The 19570-nt window shown below is 44.8% G+C and overlaps 1 protein-coding gene across 1 annotated transcript in view; it reads left to right on the top strand.

Moving 5' to 3' along the window:
• The window catches only part of LOC120867792 (myosin VIIA and Rab interacting protein), a 221453-nt gene extending 203560 nt beyond the window's left edge, over positions 1-17893 (top strand). Inside the window, exons 13-17 of the mRNA XM_040246181.1 lie at positions 5612-5773; positions 10517-10621; positions 10734-10794; positions 12190-12308; positions 15735-17893. Coding sequence (XP_040102115.1) covers positions 5612-5773; positions 10517-10621; positions 10734-10794; positions 12190-12308; positions 15735-15767 — 480 coding nt within the window. The 3' untranslated portion in view covers positions 15768-17893. The remainder of the gene's footprint in view (positions 1-5611; positions 5774-10516; positions 10622-10733; positions 10795-12189; positions 12309-15734) is intronic.
• Positions 17894-19570: the final 1677 nt, after the last annotated feature.

The raw sequence follows: 19570 nt of genomic DNA, 5'->3' as shown, positions 1-19570 counted from the left end.
TCTCATCCCTCTGCTGCCTTTCTCCTTTGTGCCAAGGAGCCCAGGGACCAGCAGAAATAGAAATGGCAACACTTAGTCTGCTTTCTGAACACTGGCCTCTGCAGACCAAGACTCTGAGATAAAAGAGAAGATTTGCAAGAGAATGTCCACCTTTATGTAGACTTATGAAGATTTCAGAGCTACATAAAATGAAATATGTCACATCCACATGTCAAATCTGTTTCATGAACTGCCTTGTTAATCCACTTAGTTGGGGGAAGTAGGGCATGGGCTCATTGGAAAAGACTCTGATGCTGGGAAAGATTAAAGGCAAAAGGAGACGGAGGTGGCAAAGTATGAGATGGTTAGCTGGCATCGCCAACTCAATGGACATGAGACTGAGCAAACTCCAGGAGGTAGTGAAAGACAGGGGAGCCTGGCGTGCTTCAGTCTATGAAGCTGCAAAGAGCTGGACAAGACTGAACAACAACAAATACGGGATTTTAGAATTTCCTTTGTCTCTTAACTTTGACACTTCTAACCTGCTGCCTGGTTGTAAAGTCAGCTCTGTCTCACCTAAAGGTGGGAGGAACCTCAGACCAGTGCCAGCCTTCCCTGCACACACACAGTGGAGACTCAGTTTCTCAGACTGAATGCCTGGGGACTACTGTACCTGTAGGGGTCTGGCTGGGAGAGGAGAGTTTCAGGAAGAGAGTATTGACTCAGGTCTGGGTAAGGTTAAGGGATGCTACAGTGCCCAGAGAGTAGCCGTAGGAGGAAGGAGCCACCACTCCCAGGCCATTATAGCCCAGGGAGAGCTGGAGCCTGGAAAAGCATCCCCTAGTGGGAGCTATTTCCATGGAATCCAGAAAGGAAAGGGGATGGGGAGGCTACAACTTCCTTCTCCTCCTGCCTTTGATCTTCTCATTGGCGAACCCCATCCCTGCCAGCAAGGGATCCTTGATGGTAAAGTTTGTATCAGTCACCCTCACAGAGAACAGAACAGAGCAGAGAAGAATGGAAAATGGATCTAGGGGTCAACAGAGAATAACCAGCTTGACCATTCTCAACCTGTGGTGTGAATGGGGGAACCCACCATGGCCACCTTGTGGGATTATGCAGGGTTGTGAGGGGGCAGGATGAGTGGGCTCCCTCACCATTACACCCCCATCTAAAGATCTTCCTCTGACAGAGACCACCTGGGGTACCCCATAATTCCCAGCCACAGAGCCAGTGGAGGAACAGTCTCAACTTCCTTTTCAGTTCAGTTCAGTCACTCAGTCGTGTTGGGCTCTTTGTGACTCCATGGACTGCAGCATGCCAGACTTCCTTGTCCATCAGCAACTCCCGGAGCTTTCTCAAACTCATGTCCATGGAGTCGGTGATGCCATCCAACCATCTCATCTTCTGTTGTCCCCTTCTCCTCCTGCCTTCAATCTTTCCCAGAATCAGGGTATTTTCCAATGAAGTCAGTTCTTTGCATCAGATGGCCAAAGTATTGGAGCTTCAGCTTCAGCCTCAGACCTCCTAGTGACTATTCAGGGTTGATTTCCTTTAGGATTGACTGGCTTGATCTCCTGGCTGTCCAAAGGACTCTCAAGAGTTTTCTCCAACACCACAGTTCAAAAGCATCAATTCTTCTGTGCTCAGCTTTCTTTATAGTCCAACTCTCACATCCATACATGACTACTGGAAAAACCATAGCCTTGACTAGATGGACCTTTGTTGACAAAGTAATGTCTCTGCTTTTTAATATGCTGTCTAGGTTGGCCATAGCTTTTCTTCCAAGGAGCACCCATCTTTTAATTTCATGGCTGCAGTCACCATCTGCAATGATTTTGGAGCCCAAGAAAATAGTCTGTCGTTGTTTCCATTGTTTCCCCATCTATTTGGCATGAAGTGATGGGACTGGGTGCCATGATCTTAGTTTTTCACTTCTGCCCTAAGACTTTCAGCAATACCGAATACTCTGTAGTATGCAATTAGTGGTAGCAGGCACAGTGGGGCAGCCACAGGGGCACCCCCCTCTGCCCCACAATCTAAGACCAGGCAGAGGAGGTTGATCTTCCTTCTCAAAGCCCTTGAGCAGCCCCCACAGCACAGGTGAGGCAGAACTTCTGGAAGTGATCATAGCTCTCTGCTCTCAGAGAACAAGAAAAGAAATCCTATCTGCTACTGTTTAACCTTAGTCCCCTAACGTGTATTTCATGGAAGCCAAGTCCAGCAAGATGCTCTAAGGTCAAATAGCTTGAGAAACCCATAAACTCTTTCTAGGAAAATTGAGATACATGTTAGCACATTAAAGACTCTGAGAAGTTCTACAATAAGAAATCTGTTTAATGTTCTGTATCCTAGGGGCTTTGACCATAATGTCCTTCCTTAATGAAACACTTATTCTTGCCCATTGAATGGTTTAAGAAAGGCTTGTTGAACCAGGAGCCAGTCAGTGGGGTCACAGGCATCAGTGGCTAGAGTTTGGAGGGGACATAGAGTGCTCAGATGTGGTAACCATATTTCTTGCCAAAAGTGCACCGTAATTAAGCAAGCAATACCAAGTTAACAGGTTTCAAATGGGTTATTTTTAAGAGTAGAATAACATTTTCATTACATAGCATGTTAATTTTTGTTATCTCCGCCTGGCCACAGAGCCCGTATCATGTCCGTCTGTAACCACAGTGACTCTAGTGCCTTTATGCCAAAGTTTGAACTGTAAATCGTCATAACATTCCAATTGAGGTTAAGTATCATGGTAATCATAGATTGGGCTTCCCCAGTGGCACAGTAATAAAGAATCCACCTGCAGTGCAGGAGATGTGGGAGACGGGGGATCGATCCCTGGGTTGGGAAGATCCCCTAGAGGAGGAAATGGCAACCCACTCCAGTATCCTTGCCTGGGAAATCCCAAGGACAGCGGAGCCTGGTGGGTTCCAGTTCATGGGGTCCCAAAGAGCCGGACATGACTGAGCACAACCGTCGCAGGGCGGGGTGGATAAAGGCATGAAATCTGGCACCAGCCCTCTGGCTCAGTAAATACCCGTCATGATCATCATCACCGTCATGACCATCGTCTCCCTCCTCTAATCCTTCAGGTGCTTGTAAGTTCCTGTGGAACGGGCGTCAGTGCCAAACCGCGGAACCTCCCCACCCCACTAGTGCCGGGAAAGCAGGCTCTCAGGGAACACAGAGTAAAAGATGAACATCCTGGCCTTGCTGAGGACTTGGAGCGATTTCATACTGCTTTGTCTTGGCAGAGAAAATAAGGAATGTTGGTGGATGCCTATGTTGGCGAGAGAACAACAAGATGCTATTGAGTCTGATATGGCTATAGGGTATGACGACATTTAGTTTTCCGTGTTTCTGGAAATATCAAGGTTATGAGACCTTATGTCAAGTCACGTTTAACCACTGACACACTGAAATTCTTCATTTTATTTAAATCATGATTACAAATTTTGGTTCATTGTGAAAAGCTCTCAGTTTATGTTTTAAATGGTCATATCAAAATAAACTCACCGTTTGGGTGTGGGTACCAAAAATATGATATCCAAACTCAAACGGTCGTGGCCTTCTCTCTGCTCTTACTCCTCTCTCCCCCTCCCTCCTCCTTCTCTTCCTCTTCTCCTCCTTCTTCTTTCCTCTTTCTCTGTCTGTAATTTTTCAACCTCACAGCTTTTTCTCCCCTCAAATAGCTTTGAAATATTCATCATTTTCTTCTTCGGACAAAAATTAAGTTTTTCTCATTTTGAAGATGAAGAACATATGGCCGTATTAAACTGTGAAGATCTCTTAGAAACTGAAGTTCTCTAATACTCTCCTGTAATAAAGAAATATGACACTAAGGGCAAACTGCAATAGGGCGGTGGCCAGCAGACATTCGATGTATGAGCCCGGTGTGAGCGGTGAATCACCCGGAGTGACGCCAGACGCAGTCACCGCTGGAAGCTCCCACAGCCCAGCTAGTTGTGTCTGCTGGTTCACAGTCAAATTTGCTTTCATCACACTGCACTTGCATTCGTTCCACACTGAAAAGTTTTGTCAAATTGCCAGTTTTCACACAGATGTATGAATCATGCCAAGGAATTGACTGAGTTGGAGTATCTCAGGGGTCTTTGCCCTCCTCGTCAGCACTCAGCATCACTCAGTACAAGTGATCTACGTGCCGGCTCTTGGATTGCCTAATTCTGTTATATTTTTACCTCAAGTTAAACGAACCGTTAAAGAAGGGGCGGTGCATATCATTCAGATCAACTCAAAATGACTGTGATTACGTGTTTGAAGTGAAGTGAAGTGAAGTGAAGTTGCTCAGTCCTGTCTGACTCTTTGCGACCCCATGGACTGCAGCCTACCAGGCTCTGCCGTCCAAGGGATTTTCCAGGCAAGAATACTGGAGTGGGCTGCCATTTCCTTCTCCATGTTTAGAGCTTTATATACGTTGATTAAACCTCATGAATCTCTCTTTAATTAATTACCTTCTCTAGACACATCTGGTTCCTGCGTTGTCCGTTGTTTCATCACATTGTTGAGTAGGCTGAAGGGGCATTTGTTTCATTCACTTTGTCCGGCATCCCTCGGCCTGAATTATTCCAGCGATTTATTTTCTGTTTGCCTGTGTTTTTGTTTTTTGGCCTCGCCACATGGTATGCAGGATTCAGGATCTTAGATCCCTGGCCCAGAATCAATCCCGTGCCCCCTGCAGCGGAAGCTTGGAGTCTTTGCCCACTTTTATGAGAATCACGTTATAAACTCATAAGCCAAAGTAATCTTTCCTTTAATTTTCCCTCAAATTACTTTATCTTATTTTCTCTTTAATTTTCAGTGTAAGTGAAAGTGGAAATCACTCAGTCGTGTTCGACTCTTTGTGACCTCATGGACTATACAATCCATGGAATTCTCCAGGCCAGAATACTGGAGTGGGCAGCCTTTCCCTTCTCCAGGGGATCTTCCCAACCCACAGATCAAACCCAGGTCTCCGGCATTGCAGGCGGATTCACTACCAGCTGTCTTACACTAAACAGATTGTACATGCTTCTCAACATCATCCTATTTTCTCAGAAATAAAGTATTACAAATTTCAGATTCCTTTTCATTCCCTTTACCTGATTCAACCAGGCTAATAGTACCTGTTCAGAGAGGATTCACTCAAAATTTGTTATTGTTTTAAATTAATTTCACCTCTTTTGTGTTCTCTGAATTTTTCTCAATTACTAAATTGGGAAAACTAAATTACTAAAACCAACCAAAATTTTTATTGGAAAAACTGCATCATGAGTTTTTCTCCTTGTTCCCTCTGTCTTGATACTATGGTTGTTATAGTTGCTGGACAAACTCACCATTTATGTAGCTTATCTCATGTATTTTTATACAATTTTATCATATTTTTAGAATTTGCAAACTATTTTTTCTTGCAGGAAAGCTTGGGGGAAGAGGAGGTGTGGCTGACAGTGAGGGGGTGGCAAGACCTTATGTTACCACTTACGTGTAAAGAATGTTTATAAATGGGGGATTCCCTGTCTCTTTTTCCCAATGTTGAGTCTAATTCTTTCTCATTCCCCTGAATTGTGGCATTCCCTGAAAGAGCCCCACCAGTCCCGGGCCCACAGGCCTGAGCTCAAAGGCCATGCCTTCTCTGCAGGTGTACCTGGCTGCAGGCACTGTGTATGGACTTGAAGGCCAGCTGAGTGAGCTAGAGGATGCCGCCCGGTGCATCCACAGCGGCACGGATGAGACCGAGCTGGCAGACCTGGAGGACCAAGTGGCCACAGCAGCAGCCCAGGTCCATCACGCCGAGACCCAGGTAAGAGCTCTCCTCTACGCCCAGGTGGAGGCAAAAAGAGGGGCGCCTCATCTCCCACAAGAGTCGTCTCTAAGCCTTTGTATCTGTCCGTTCCTGCCATCTCCAGCAGACTTCGTGGACATGGTCCTCCCAAAGGGAAGTGAAAGTGAAGTCGCTCAGTCGTGTCCAACTCTTTGGGACCCCATGGCCTGTAGCCTACCAGGCTCCTCTGTCCATAGGATTTTCCAGGCAATAGTTTTGGAGTGGATTGCCATTTCCTTCTCCAGGGGATCTTCCCAACCCAGGGATCAAACCCAGGTCTCCTGCATTGTAGACAGATGCTTTACCATCTGAGCCACCAGGGAAGCCCTCCCAGGATGGTCCTCCCAGGATGGTCCTCCCAGGATGCCACCAAATCCTCCTTTTCAAAGTGCAGCCCTCCTCTCCCCGAATTATAGCCTTGATAATATATGTCTTCCAAACCTATGCCATCTTCCTCTTTGACAAATTCTCTGACCCTTGCTATAGAGGCTCCCACCCCACCCCAAGACCAGCCTCCCTAACCTTTACCACACTATTGATTACCTATTTGATGCCAGTGTTCCCCATGATAGACTGAAAGTTTCTTGAGAACAGGACTCTGGCTATCTAGCTTAACACCACAAGTCTAGTGCCTAACATAACACCAGACATGGGTTTGGGGCCCAATAACATTGAGAGGAATAAATGAATGAAAAATGAAGTGTAGAATTCTTAGACCAGTATTTTGCATGATGTTCAATGTGGCTGTTTTAGAACTAACTACTATATTATCTGTAACTTTCTGAAGATGCTCGTTTGCAGTTTTCATGGATAGCCTCTTGGCCTCTGATTCTGGATCAGAATCAACTGTCGACTAAGTAACTGATTCTCAGACTGGGGTCTGTGGACATATGCATATTCAAGGACCCATGAAAAATGCTGGTCTCCGCAGCATAAGCTCAGTGTAGATCCCTGGGTCACTGATATTTCTGTAGACCCTGCATCTCAAAACTTGCATCCTTTGGAGAATGGGCATCAGTAGAAACCATCTCTGGACAGAGACGATGACAGTCTTGGGTGATAATTATTTTTAAATAAATATTTCTATTTTAAAGAGTCAAAAATCACAACTGCTGATACCACTAAGCACTCTTGAGAATGGAAGGGCACCAGTTCTGTGCTAGGAATGGCCTGGGAATGAGCTCATCACATATGACCAGCACTGTTGACTGTCTATTACCAGCAAGAATGGCTGAAGAGCAACTCTCCTCAAATAAAAATCATTTCCCACAAATGCCCCTCAACATTTAATCAATTTATAGTCAGTGTGATATAAAATAGAATCAAATCATTTGTTTTCTGGGGGTGTATTTTGCAGCAAATATTTCTCAAATGGCTTGGCAGGAAGTAATATTGTTTATGGATGACTGGGAGGGTTTTATTGGATAATTAGTTATTTGTGCTTCCAAATTTTTCTAGGCTGGAATTACTGGAGCCATGTTTTATGGCAGAAAATCCTGGCATCCAAAATATCTATTTTCCATGTGTTTGAATGTGCCTTGTTGTTGTTGTCTAGCAGCTCAGTTGTGTCCGACTCTGCGACCCCGTGGATTATAGCCTGCCAGGCTCCTCTGTCCATGGGGCTTTCCAGGCAAGAATACTGGAGTGAGTAGCCATTTCCTTCTCCAGGGGATCTTCCCAAACTGAGGAATCGAACCCAGGTCTCCGACATTGCAGGCAGACGCTTTAACCTCTGAGCCACCAGGGAAGCCAGCCTGGAGGGTAGATGTGCTGAATTATGTTCTTAGATTAGGTCAGATTCTGGGGACACTTTCACCTTGGAGTTTACCTTTGGGACAGGCTTGCCCGGTGCTCAAGGAGACTGCAGGACCATCCACGGGGCAGGGTGCTAAGAACAGCTGGCCACTGTGTCCTGCAGGGTCACCTCTGTGAGCATTCCTGGGAAAAGTCTCTCTTAACTCTTAATACCAGGAAAAGCTGTTCTCCTGAATACTTGGTCTTTATCTGTGAACACAGAGTCCTACACTGATCTTTTTGCTCTGGCTCCCAGAAAACTCAGAACTGAAATGGTCATCCCCTTCTGTTAAGAGTGAGGTTAAGGGTCCCTGGATATTCAGTCTTAGGAATTAATGGAACACAATTAGACAGAAAATGATAGATAGATAGGCAGATAGATAGATAGATAGATAAAATGCAGGCAAAACCACCCTCAGCAATCTCCTTTCCTCTTTCTTCATCCTTTGCCCATGGACTAAAGCAGGAAAAATTAACCCTTCTTGTTCCAGAGCCTGGCAGTCGGCAAATCAGGAGATCAGCAACTTGCTGTCTTCAAGGGGAGGATCTCTCTGAGCAGAGCCCTCTGAGCAAATCCCTCCATCAAAACCGCTTCCAGGAGAGAGTGTGGGTGTCTCACTCACACCAGTTGCTAATGACTGACAACAGTTTATCAGCAATCTATTTATCTCTAAACCAAGGGAATGCCCTCCTCAGTGTGAAATTTGAGGAATCAGAATAGGAAGGCATCTGGGGGGCAAGGAGGGACAAGGGCTGCACAGTGGCCCCTGATGGGGACTGGCTGCTGGACAGCTTCACTAGTGCTCTTTGACCAGCTGCCACCGTCCTGGCCTTTAGCTGCCTCCTCCTCCTTCTCTGAGTAAGACTGCTGGGATAGGGGAAGCATCTCCCATATCTGCCGCCCTTTCAGACCTTCTCTCTGCATTTCCTAGAGCAGCTTTCCCCATAGGCTTCATCCAAAGAAGCCCTCAGTAAATGACAGCGGAATTAGAATTTGTCTTATGCAGCACAAAATAGCTTAGGGACAGGGGAGGCAATGGACTTTCCAGGTGGCTCAGATAGTAGAATCTGCTTGCAATGCAAGAGTCCCAGGTTCAGCCCCTGGGTTAGGAAGATCCCCTGGAGAAGGAAATGGCAACCCACTCCAGTATTCTTTTTTTTTCTTAATTAATTTATTTTAATTGGAGGATAATTACTTTACAGTACTGTGGTGGTTTTTGCCATATAGTGACATGAATCAGCCATGGGTGCACATGTGTCCCCCCATCCTGAACCCCCCTCTCACCTTCCTCCTCAGCCCCTCCCTCAGGGTTGTTCCAGAGTACTGGCTTTGAGTGCTCTGCTTCATGCATCGAACTAGCACTGGTCATCTATTTCCCATGTGGTAATATACATGTTTCAATGCTATTCTCTCAAATCATCCAACCCTCGCCTTCTCCCACAGAATCCAACAGTCTGTTCTTTACATCTGTGTCTCTCTTGCTGCCTTGCGTATAGGATCATCGTTACCGTCTTTCTAAATTCCATATATATGCATTAATATACTGTATTGGTGTTTTTCTCTCTGGCTTACTTCACTCTGTATAATAGGCTCCAGTTTCATCCACCTCATGAGAACTGACTCAAATGCATTCTTTTTTATGGCTGAGTAATATTCCATTGTGTATAGGTACCACAGCTTTCTTATCCGTTCATCTGCTGATGGACCTCTAGGTTGCTTCCATGTCCTAGCTATCACTCCAGTACTCTTGCCTGGAGAATTCTATGGACAGAGCAGCCTGGCTGGGTACAGTCCATGGGGTCACAGAGAGTCAGACATGACTGAGCAACTGACAGGGAAGGCAGTGAAGACGTCGGGGTGGAGGGCACACACGTTGGGCTGGGCCCGCTTTCAGATCTCTGGTCTGATGCCCCAGCACACTCAGGCTGCGTCATAGCCTCCTCCCTCAGGTCTGCCGGCCTCCTCCTGCCTCCTCCAGTGTCCCCCATGCCAGGTCTTGGCAGGAGGGCTCTGAGGATGGGGCAGCATGGTGCAGGCATGGGCACTGGCATTAATTCTGAGCTCTGCTCTGAGATGTTGGGTGCATCACTCATCCCTCTGAGCCCCAGTTTCCTCGTCTGTAAAACCAAGAGGACGGTACCTGCATCACAGGATTATGACCGAAGCATGAGTGAGTTCACATATTTAAAGCACTCGGCATGGTGATGGCACACAGTGATGCCCTTTTCTAAGAGCAGGGACCATGTCTTCTTCACCCCTGGGGACATGGACGGACGGGGATTCTTTCCTAGCACTGAGTGGACTCTTGTTCTCTGTATCTACCTTAAGACAAATTGTTGGAGAAGAAATCTGAGCTCCTTCTCACCTTCCGATGTTATAGTGAAAGAAACCAGTGCCCAGAGACTGGAGGGAGTTTCTCAAAGCCACTTGGCCTGTTCATAGAGGAAACGGACTTGAATCAGGTTGCTGCTCGGCCTCCCACCTAAGACCTGGTGCTGCGATTTTGAACTCGGAGTCATGGAAGAAGGAAGGTGGATCTCCAGCTCCTACTTGCCTTTCAAAGCTCACAGCGTGTTGCCTCCCAGCGAAGCCATCCTTGACCGCACCCCCACCCCTATGCTGAGCCCGGTGGCCCCGGGCCAGGGTTCCCATCATGCCCTAGGCTTCCATTTATCCCTCAGGGACCTCTGACAGGGGTGACATGCTCTAGAGCTAACAACTGGAAAATTGAATTTACAAAGAGGGATCCGTGGTTTATTTTCTTCACTACAGTACCAGGTAGAGACGTGCCTGGTGGAAGTTGAATGAATGAATGAATGAGCATATATCAAAGCAGATTTGTTTTCTATAGGTTCATAACACTTTTAATAAAGATTCTCTCCTCCTGGACATTGTGCCTACTGATTCTGTCTTTCTGTTGCATTAAGATTTCTGATATCGAGAGCCGGATTTCAGCCCTGACCAATGCAGGGTTGAATATAGCACCCTGTGGGCGCCTCACCAGAAAACGAAACCAGAAGCAAAGGAACCAGGTGAGTTTGTCCCTCGCTCCATCTGCTGGCATACCGCATGACATGGAAAATGCAGAAGATAAAACACCTGTGGCTTCACAAAGGCGTACTGATGCCTGTGTTCCATTTGTAGGTACAAACCATAGATACATCGAGGCAGCAGAGGAGGAAACTGCCTGCTCCACCGGTGAAAGGTATGTTTACATCAGACCGCAGAGCCACCCAAGAATCAAGCCTGACTCATTCACTTAGAGTAACTCAGAGATCTGAGTTTGAGGACCAGATCTCATGAGGTGTTTTCACCCTGAATTACCCTTGTGGAGAGTCTGTCTTGATCTGGATTCCTCCAAGAGGCAGGCCCTGGGACAAGGATGTGATGTGGGAGGTAACTTCAAGAAACATGGATATGGGAAGAGAGAAATGATTCAGGGAAGGAAATTAAGCCAATACAGTGTACTTTGATTAGTATTAATAGTTTGCTTCTTTGTGCAAATGATGCTAAACCCTGATGGGGACTTCTGGGAGACAGTATTAACCGTATCTCATACTTTCCTGCTCAAAGAATTAGGAAGATGAGGTTTTTCAACTCTTGTCTTTGCTTGAAGGTTATTTTGGGCAGGGACATTAACTCCCTGGTACTTCTGACCATCACTCATGGGCTAAGAGAGAGTGGTGGTGCCTGCAGCAGGATGCTGTCAGAGTGGGCTGGGATGGGGACTGGCATTACTGGAATCCCTCTAAGTTGGGTTAGATGCCCTGAGTTAGATGCTTTCTGCGTGTGCTCACATATCCCTGATGGTCACCCTTCTCTACTGGTCATTTTCAACCATCTCCCTGGATTCAGAAGCCACAGAGTGGGGATGCCAAACTAAAAATTTAGACCTACCAAGTAAAAGAGTAGAAAGTCGGTGGATACATATTTGAGTCCTGGCTCTACCCTTCATTGTTTAACAAACATTTACTGAATGCCTACTTTATATTCCACGGAGCTCCAAACAATTAAAATGTACTGCAGATCCATGAGCTCTTACTTTGAAAGCCTTGGGTCTATATGTGTTTCAGAATCATTTGGACATTAGAAAGGTAATGTGGTCTGTGTGCTGTGTGCTTCCTGACAGCCCCCTCCCTGTGGTGTCGTGTAGTGTCTGATAAACACATCAGTAGCCCTGCAGCCAAGTATGAGAATGCTCATGCTCTGTGGGTGGGACAAGGAACTGAAACGGCCACTTGTCAGCTTACGTCAGGTTTTGCCATTAGGCAGTTTTGACTCCAAAGTGATAAAGATTTGCCTTTTTTTTTTTTTTTGAGCCTTTTATATTTCAGAATTGCAAATAAGAGTTAGTAGACTGTATTGGATTATCTCCAAGCTACCTTTTTGCCAGAAAGCCACCAATGAATGATGCCTTGGTTTATTTGATCTACCCCAAAATAAATAAACAGAACAAAATGTTTCCACAGTCAGACCTATGGACCCAGAATGAGATGCCAAGTCTAGAACAAAAGTCTGGGTAGACTGGACAGCTGCTCCTTCTTCCTTAACCATCAATCCAGCTTCCAGATGATACTTATTCCTATGTGTTTCCTTTTAGCTGAAAAAATTGAGGCGTCTTCAACAACCACCATTAAAACATTTAACCGCAACTTCATTCTCCAAGACTCCTCAACAAACGGGACTAAAGAAAGGAATAGCACCCCCAAGGATTTGATAGTAAGTCATCTCTGTCTTAATGCCAGTTACTTTCACTATTGATGGCACCTCCATTCTGCAGCCATTCTTTCTGTAGATGCCCAGTCAGAACTTCCTACATGATCTCATGGTCTGTTGATTAAATGACAGGGTTCCTTATATTGCTAAACTCCTGGGGATATGAATACATTCTCGCAGCTAAATCTCCAGCTCCTTTTAGGAACCAGGTTTAATATAAGAGAAATAAAAACATGTAGACAAAATGTAAGGTCTGATTGAGCTGTACAAGTTTTTATTCTGCTTTTGGTTCATATTCACTCTTCCTTAAATTTCTTGTTAGCCATTAATTACTTGTGTTCCTACAAAAAAGTCAGCAGCTGCCGATAAATATCGCAAAGGAAGGGATAATGGATACTTTGCATAAACCTGGAGATCATGTAAGAGGGCTAAGGGATTATACCAACATATGCTTCAGAATTTTGCAAATGCTCGATGCTGCTTACGTGGGAGGTAAAGATCCGGCTGAACTGCCCCGGGGATATTGATGTTGCTGAGGGGGCAGAAGATGGCTGGTGACAAGACTGAAGCACAGGCAAACCTATTTGGTCGCCTGTTATGCATCACCCGTTGCTCCCTTCCCTTCCACCCCCCGCGCTGTCCCTGTGTCCTGAGCACACAGACACCAGGAAATGGCACAGTGGAGGGCGTGCTCTTTTGAATAACAAGTTACTGCATCTCTTAGGCACCATATGGCAACTGCGCTGCCCACTGCCTTCGCTGCACTGGCGAGCCATTACCCCAACCTTCCAAAGTCCAATTACCTGGCTCCTGGCCATTACTGCAAAGACCTAAAAAGATGCATTATTACTCGAAAAGGGCAGACCACTAGGGCCAGGGAAGGAATCTGTTATAAATAAGACAGTTAAAAATAAATTACCTTAGGGGCAAGTCGGAGGGTGGGGAAGAGAGCTAAATTAGGAGTTTGAGATTAACATATACACACTAGTTTATATAAAAATAGACAATCAAGAAGGACCTACTGTATAGCACAGGGAGCCGTACTCAGCCTATAAGGGAAAACAGTCTGAAATATATATACATACATACAACTGGGCTGCCAAGGTGGTGCTAGTGGTAAAGAACCCACCTGCCAATGCAGGAGACATGACTTGGGTTCAATCCCCGGGTCAGGAAGATCCCCTGGAGGAGGGCATGGCAACACACTCCAATATTCTTGCCTGGAGAATCCCATGGACAGAAGAGCTTGGCGAGCTACAATCCATAGGGTCGCACAGAGTCAGACACGACTGGAGCAACTGAGCCTGAAGCTCGCCTATATACCTGAATCACTTTGCTATACACCTGAAACTAATACAACATCGTAAATCAACTATACTTCAATAAAACAAAAAAAGAGACTAAAGCTCCAGGTCCCCCTCTCTTAAAATTATTTTAAAAATAATAAATAAATTACCTTCCATAGATAAGTGGTTGCCAGGGGCTCAGAGAAGGCAGTGGCAACCCACTCCAGTACTATTGCCTAGAAAATCCCATGGACAGAGGAGCCTGGTAGGCTGCAGTCCATGGGGTCGCAAAGACTCGGATACGACTGAGTGACTTCACTTTCACTTTTCACTTTCATGCATTGGAGAAGGAAATGGCACCCCACTCCAGTACTCTTGCCTGGAAAATCCCACGGACAGAGGAGCCTGGTAGGCTGCAGTCCATGGGGTCGCTAAGAGTTGGATATGACTGAGCGGCTTCACTTTCACGCACTGGAGAAGGAAATGGCAACCCACTCCAGTGTTCTTGCCTGGAGGATCCCAGGGACGGGGGAGCCTCATAGGCTGCCGTTGGGTTGCACAGAGTCGGACATGACTGAAGTGACTTAGCAGCAGCAGCAGCAGCAGCAGGGGCTCTGAGGAGGGAGCATAGCAAGAAATGCTTAAGGATAAGAGGTTTTACTGTAGAGTGAGGGTATGTTTTGAAACTTGACTGAGCTGGTGGCTATGTAACATTGAGAATGTACTAAATGCTGCTGAATTGTTCATTTTTAAATGGTTAATTTTATGTTTGTGAATTTCACCTCAGTAAATTATATTTTTTAATTAATTAACTTTAACACAGAAAGGTTAAAAATGAAAGGATAGACAATATTTGCTAAATAAATGGAAACAAAAAAGAAAGGGCAGGAATGCTACTTTCAAACAAAGTAGTATCCAAGGCAGGAAGCACACACAAGAAACAGGGAGGGAGCATGTTTAGATATTGATAAAATAAAGGAAATCACAAGCCTTTCTTGAACTGGCAAACAACGCAATTTAATGTGCCACAGTTAGTGACTTTAAAATTCTCTTATCAGCCCTTGGAAGCCCAGTATACCAGAAATATGTACAAATTAGATAATTTGGAATAGTGTAATTATTAAGCTTTAATTAATAAATATATCTAAAAAACATATCTAACTTTATACTTAACAGACCTTTCACTTTCTTTCCAAACATCAATGAGCCATTTATAAAAACTGATTTTATACCGACTACAAAGAAAGCCTCAATAAATTCCCACAGGTAGAAAGTATAAAACTACTCTCTGTGACCCCAGTCCTCAAAATAATCTCACATGTTTTGAAACTGTTAAAACCCCAACAACCAAAGCCTGATGGGGCTGGTAAGTTTGTATACATCTTCATGCTCACTTACACACACAGACACATACAAATCACACAACAGTAGTGCTTCTTCAGAGAGGTGAGGCATGCTAAATAAAATATTAGCAAATTAAATGCAGGGGTACTTTAAATAATAAATTACCAGATAAATTTTACAGGAATGCAATGAGACCTTTAATACTGAGATAGTGACTAATAAATCCCACAAAAAATCATTTCTTTCTAAATTAATTTATAGTTTAATCTAATTCTCATAAAATTCTTAGTGAGATTTTCTTGGAACTAAAGTTCATCTAGGAATAAATATGAACGAATAGACAAGGGCAATTTGCAACGTTAAAATGGTTTTCCTGCCAGATTTTTAAATAAATTAAAAACTGTAAAGAAATTGATGATTAATGAAATAGAATAGAAAGCTCAGAAATAGATACAGGCACATATGAAAATCTGTTTTATGATTTTTTTAAGCCTTAGGAACCAGTAGAGAAGGTAGAGATAATTTAAAAAAAAAAAACAACAAAAACTGTGCTTGGCAAATTAGCCAATGGGATGTAGTCGGAAGGGAATCAGTTTGTTTTATTGCATATACCAAAATGAATTTCAGATGGATTAAAAGTTCATGTAAGAAATGCATCACATTTTGAGTACTGTGAACTGTTTCACTGGGCAATGGGCATGCATACCTTTTGTGACATAAAAAAGCAGCCGACATTGTTAATGGCCTCGCCTTGCTTTCCCCAAGTGGCTGACTGCATTTGCTCGTTTTCTCACCTCAGGAGCCCACCCTGGAGTCTGCTGTGATGTATTAGCACCATGGAACTCCACTGCCAGTGACCCACTGCCTCCGGCCGTACACGACAGTGCCTTGACCCAACAGCCATCTAATTACTGTACGGATTTCCACCTGAGGAGAGGGCCTGGGGCGGCCACAGCGCACCCCTGCACAGGGCTGTCCTGATACCTCAGCCAGAAAGCAGACCCAGACGTCAGCACCAAGGTCTTGCCTACTCTCTGCCTTAGGCTCCCAGGGGAACCCAAGACAGAAAACCAAGACGCTGGCTTCCAGCAGCAGAGCTCCCTGTTCTCAAGATGCATCCTTTCCCTGTTCACTTTGCTACTGTGTGTTGTCTTGAAGACTTTATTTTATTTTATTTTTACCCTTTTGATTCAACTAGAATTACATGTCAACAATTTGTCCCAAAATACAGTGCTGGGGTCAGGGGACAGTGGAGGGAAGGGTATTAACATTTAAGTCATCAGTTCTTATTCATCTCTCACAGGCATGTCTGTCCCAGAAATGCTTAGGAGAAAAGTGAAATGCCCCTGTAGTGAGCACTGGGGAATGTCTAACCTGGGGAGCCCTCAGCTATCAAAGTCTCCCTCTAGCTGCCTCATTCCTGCTGGCCTCTCGCCACCACACCACCAGCTCCTCACATCACTTTTCAGTCGGAAGCCACAGGACAGAAAGCTCTCACTCACCCGTGCCATGCCCAGGTCTGTCTGAAACAATGTCTCATCAAGAGTTCAGGGCTCTTCCTTGGACTCGCTGAGAGTCGCCCCACTCTGAAGGGGAGAGGGGCCTGAGAAAGCCCACCACTGGCTTAACTTTAGTGCATTGTCCAGAATCAGTAAGATGTGGTTTAGCAATGACCGCGTCTAAATGAGGTTTTAGGTAACTGGCTGATTGCGGAATACAACCACACAAGGAAATGCTGTACTCCAAAATTTACCTCCCAGTAAATACTCAGCTGAAGTAGTTAGATGACCCTAAAGATAAAAATGGTTAAGGAATAGCCTGAGAAAACTTGCATGTTTGAATAAAGCAAGGACAAACTATGAATTCAACAGACGCAAGAGTTGAAGCTAACTCCCCTTGTGTGGTCTCAAATGCATGACTGTTCAGAGTGTGTTTATAAAAGCAAATGGAATTGGAATTTCACTCAATTAATTGAGTATTAGCAACCTTTTTTAAAATTTTCTCCTTGTATATTTTGAATCTGAGGAAGAAGGTACAAGATGGGAAGTAAAGGAATAGCATGACTGATGTTTATTAAGGGGCCGCTCTGAAGGAGGCGATAAACTTATCATTCTAATCCTTATAGCAACCCTATTCAGTAGGTATCCTCATTTTTCGGATGAGGAGACTGAGGGCCAGAGTGATTAATTTGCCACAATCAGACCTTTAAGCTAAGTATAATTTGAACGCCTGACAAAGCCTCATTCTGTGTTGTTTTCAACTTCTATGTTCTTTTGCTGCTGTGCACATTTCCAGACCTGACTTGCTGAAATGTGTGTTACGATCCATTCCTGATGGGGGTCTATCTTCCAGTAATACTCCTTGCTGATGCTGTGTATGTGTTATCCAACAGAAATGAGTCCTTTGAAATAAAGTAAATCTTTGGCTTTTTGTTCTGTTGGCGTGGTTAAAAGCAAACAAATACACAATTTTAAAACACAACAAAAAAGATCTGAGTTCCAAATAGAGCGTTTTCTTTAAGAGGCATGAAAAGCAACTACTGTTGTGTTACAGTGTTAAAATATTCAGTTTTCCTTGACAAAAATGTGTACTGTGTAAGCCTTGCAAAAAAAAAAAAAAGAAGAAGAAGAAGCCTGCTCTATGGCATTTGAATTTTTATAAAGGTTTCCTTGTGCCAAATAAGTGCAAAGATTTAATTTACTATTAAAATCCATAAGCATATGTTATAGTTCCAGAAGAATTATTTTGTCATCAAGTGATTTTGATCTTCAGTGTCAATATTTATACTTAGATTAATTTTTATAAATGAAAATATTTTAAAGGTTTAAGAAAATCAGGCCAATAGGACCATATCTTTGATGACTTCTGAAAGTATGCTTGCCTTCATGTTATATGCACATTGCCAAGAAATACTGTCAAGAAAAATGATAAAGAAGTAAAAGTCATTTATGAAAATAATGTTTGTGGGTGTGTGATTTTTGTTTGGTTTTGTTTGGTTTTTGTTTTTTTTTTTGGTTACAGAAGACTGGGAATGAAGAAGGGGTAGGGAAGTCAACGCCTAGCCACTGGCAGGGCCAAGATTCAAAGCCATGGTTGCCCCATACCCCATGCTCCTTCTGGTTATACCACTCACCTCTCCACTGCTTGTCTTCCTGAGAACAGACTCGCCCAGGACCACCTCTACTGAGGGGTCACTCAGGTAAGACTAGCAGTTCTCAAAGCAGGGGGAGGGGCAGTGTGGTTTTTGTGCCTCAGGGGCCACTGTCACAACTTATTGGGGGCAGGACATGCACAGAGTAAACAGCGGCCAGGGATGCTGCTAAACACCCTCCAGCACACAGGACAGGAGCTCCCCAAACAAAGAGTTATCCACTGCAGATGCCAGTGGTGCCGAGTTTGAGAGGGTCAGACCCTGGAGGGAAGCCTGGACGCCTGTGGAAAAGCCGCTCCCACCTCCACAGGGACTGTGTGGCTGAGTGGGAAGCAGGGCAGTGACTCTCTCAGAGCCTTGCACAGGCTCAGAGGCAGCTGTTGGTCCTCTGAGGCTGGCCTGCTCACACACTGGCCTCTCCCATCCCCAGGTGGGCGTAGGAGCCCACACCAAAACTGCAGTGAATGAGGGGATAAAACAGCAGCAAAGAGCAGATGGGCCTGGAGACGGTCACACTGAGGGACATACATCAGACAAAGAAAGACAAGTGTCCTATGATGTCACCGACACGTGGGGTCAAAAGAAAATGATGCCGGTCAACTAAGTAACGAAACAGGTTCACAGACACAGAAGCCACATTTATGGTTAACGAAGGGGAAGGTGGGGAGGGATACATTAGGAGTTTGGGATTAACAGACACAAATCACTGAACATAAAATAAACAACAAGGATTTATTGTATAGCACAGGGAACTGTATTCAATATCTTGTAATAATCCATAATGGAAAAGGATCTGAAGCTGCACACTGACACTAACAATATTGCAAATCAACTGTGGCTTAAACAAAAAGCAGCAGCTTGAGAGCCTTCTCTGCCTGAGAGGCTGACACAACAGTATTCAAGCTCGAGTGGGCATCACAATCCCCTGCAAAAACACAGATTCAGGGAGTAAATCCAGTCACCTCCCATCCTCAGTTTACCTTCCTCTATGCTCCCACAGACAGCAAGGATATCAAACCAGTTAATCCTAAAGGAAATCAACCTTGAATACGTGTTGGAAGGACTGATGCTGAATCTGAAACTCCAGTATTTTGGTCATCTGATGGGAACAGATGACTCACTGGAAAAGTCCCTGATGCTGGGAAGGATTGGGGGCAGACGGAGAGGAGGGCATCAGAGGATGGGATGGCTGGATGGCATCACTGATGCAATGGACATGGACTTGGGCAAACTTCAGGAAAAGGTGAGGGACAGGGAGGGCTGGCTTGCTGTAGTCCATGGGGTCCCAAAGAGTGGACACGATTAGGTGAGTGAACAACAACAACGCTCCCATTAACGTGCCTGGCACAATATTTGCTAAACATTCACAACAAGTTAACACTTAGGTTGGTGGGGCATTTCCTCTGGACGGGGCCGGCAGGGAGAACAACACCAGGAGACCCTCTGAGATACTCTCTGGGCAGCATTTTCAGACCAGAATTCCT

The sequence above is a fragment of the Oryx dammah genome, unplaced genomic scaffold (genome assembly GCF_014754425.2).
Source record: "Oryx dammah isolate SB20612 unplaced genomic scaffold, SCBI_Odam_1.1 HiC_scaffold_9, whole genome shotgun sequence".
Taxonomy (NCBI): Eukaryota; Metazoa; Chordata; class Mammalia; order Artiodactyla; family Bovidae; genus Oryx; species Oryx dammah.
The sequence above is the reverse complement of the archived record's forward strand: the minus strand, read 5'-3'. Positions and strand labels throughout refer to the sequence as shown.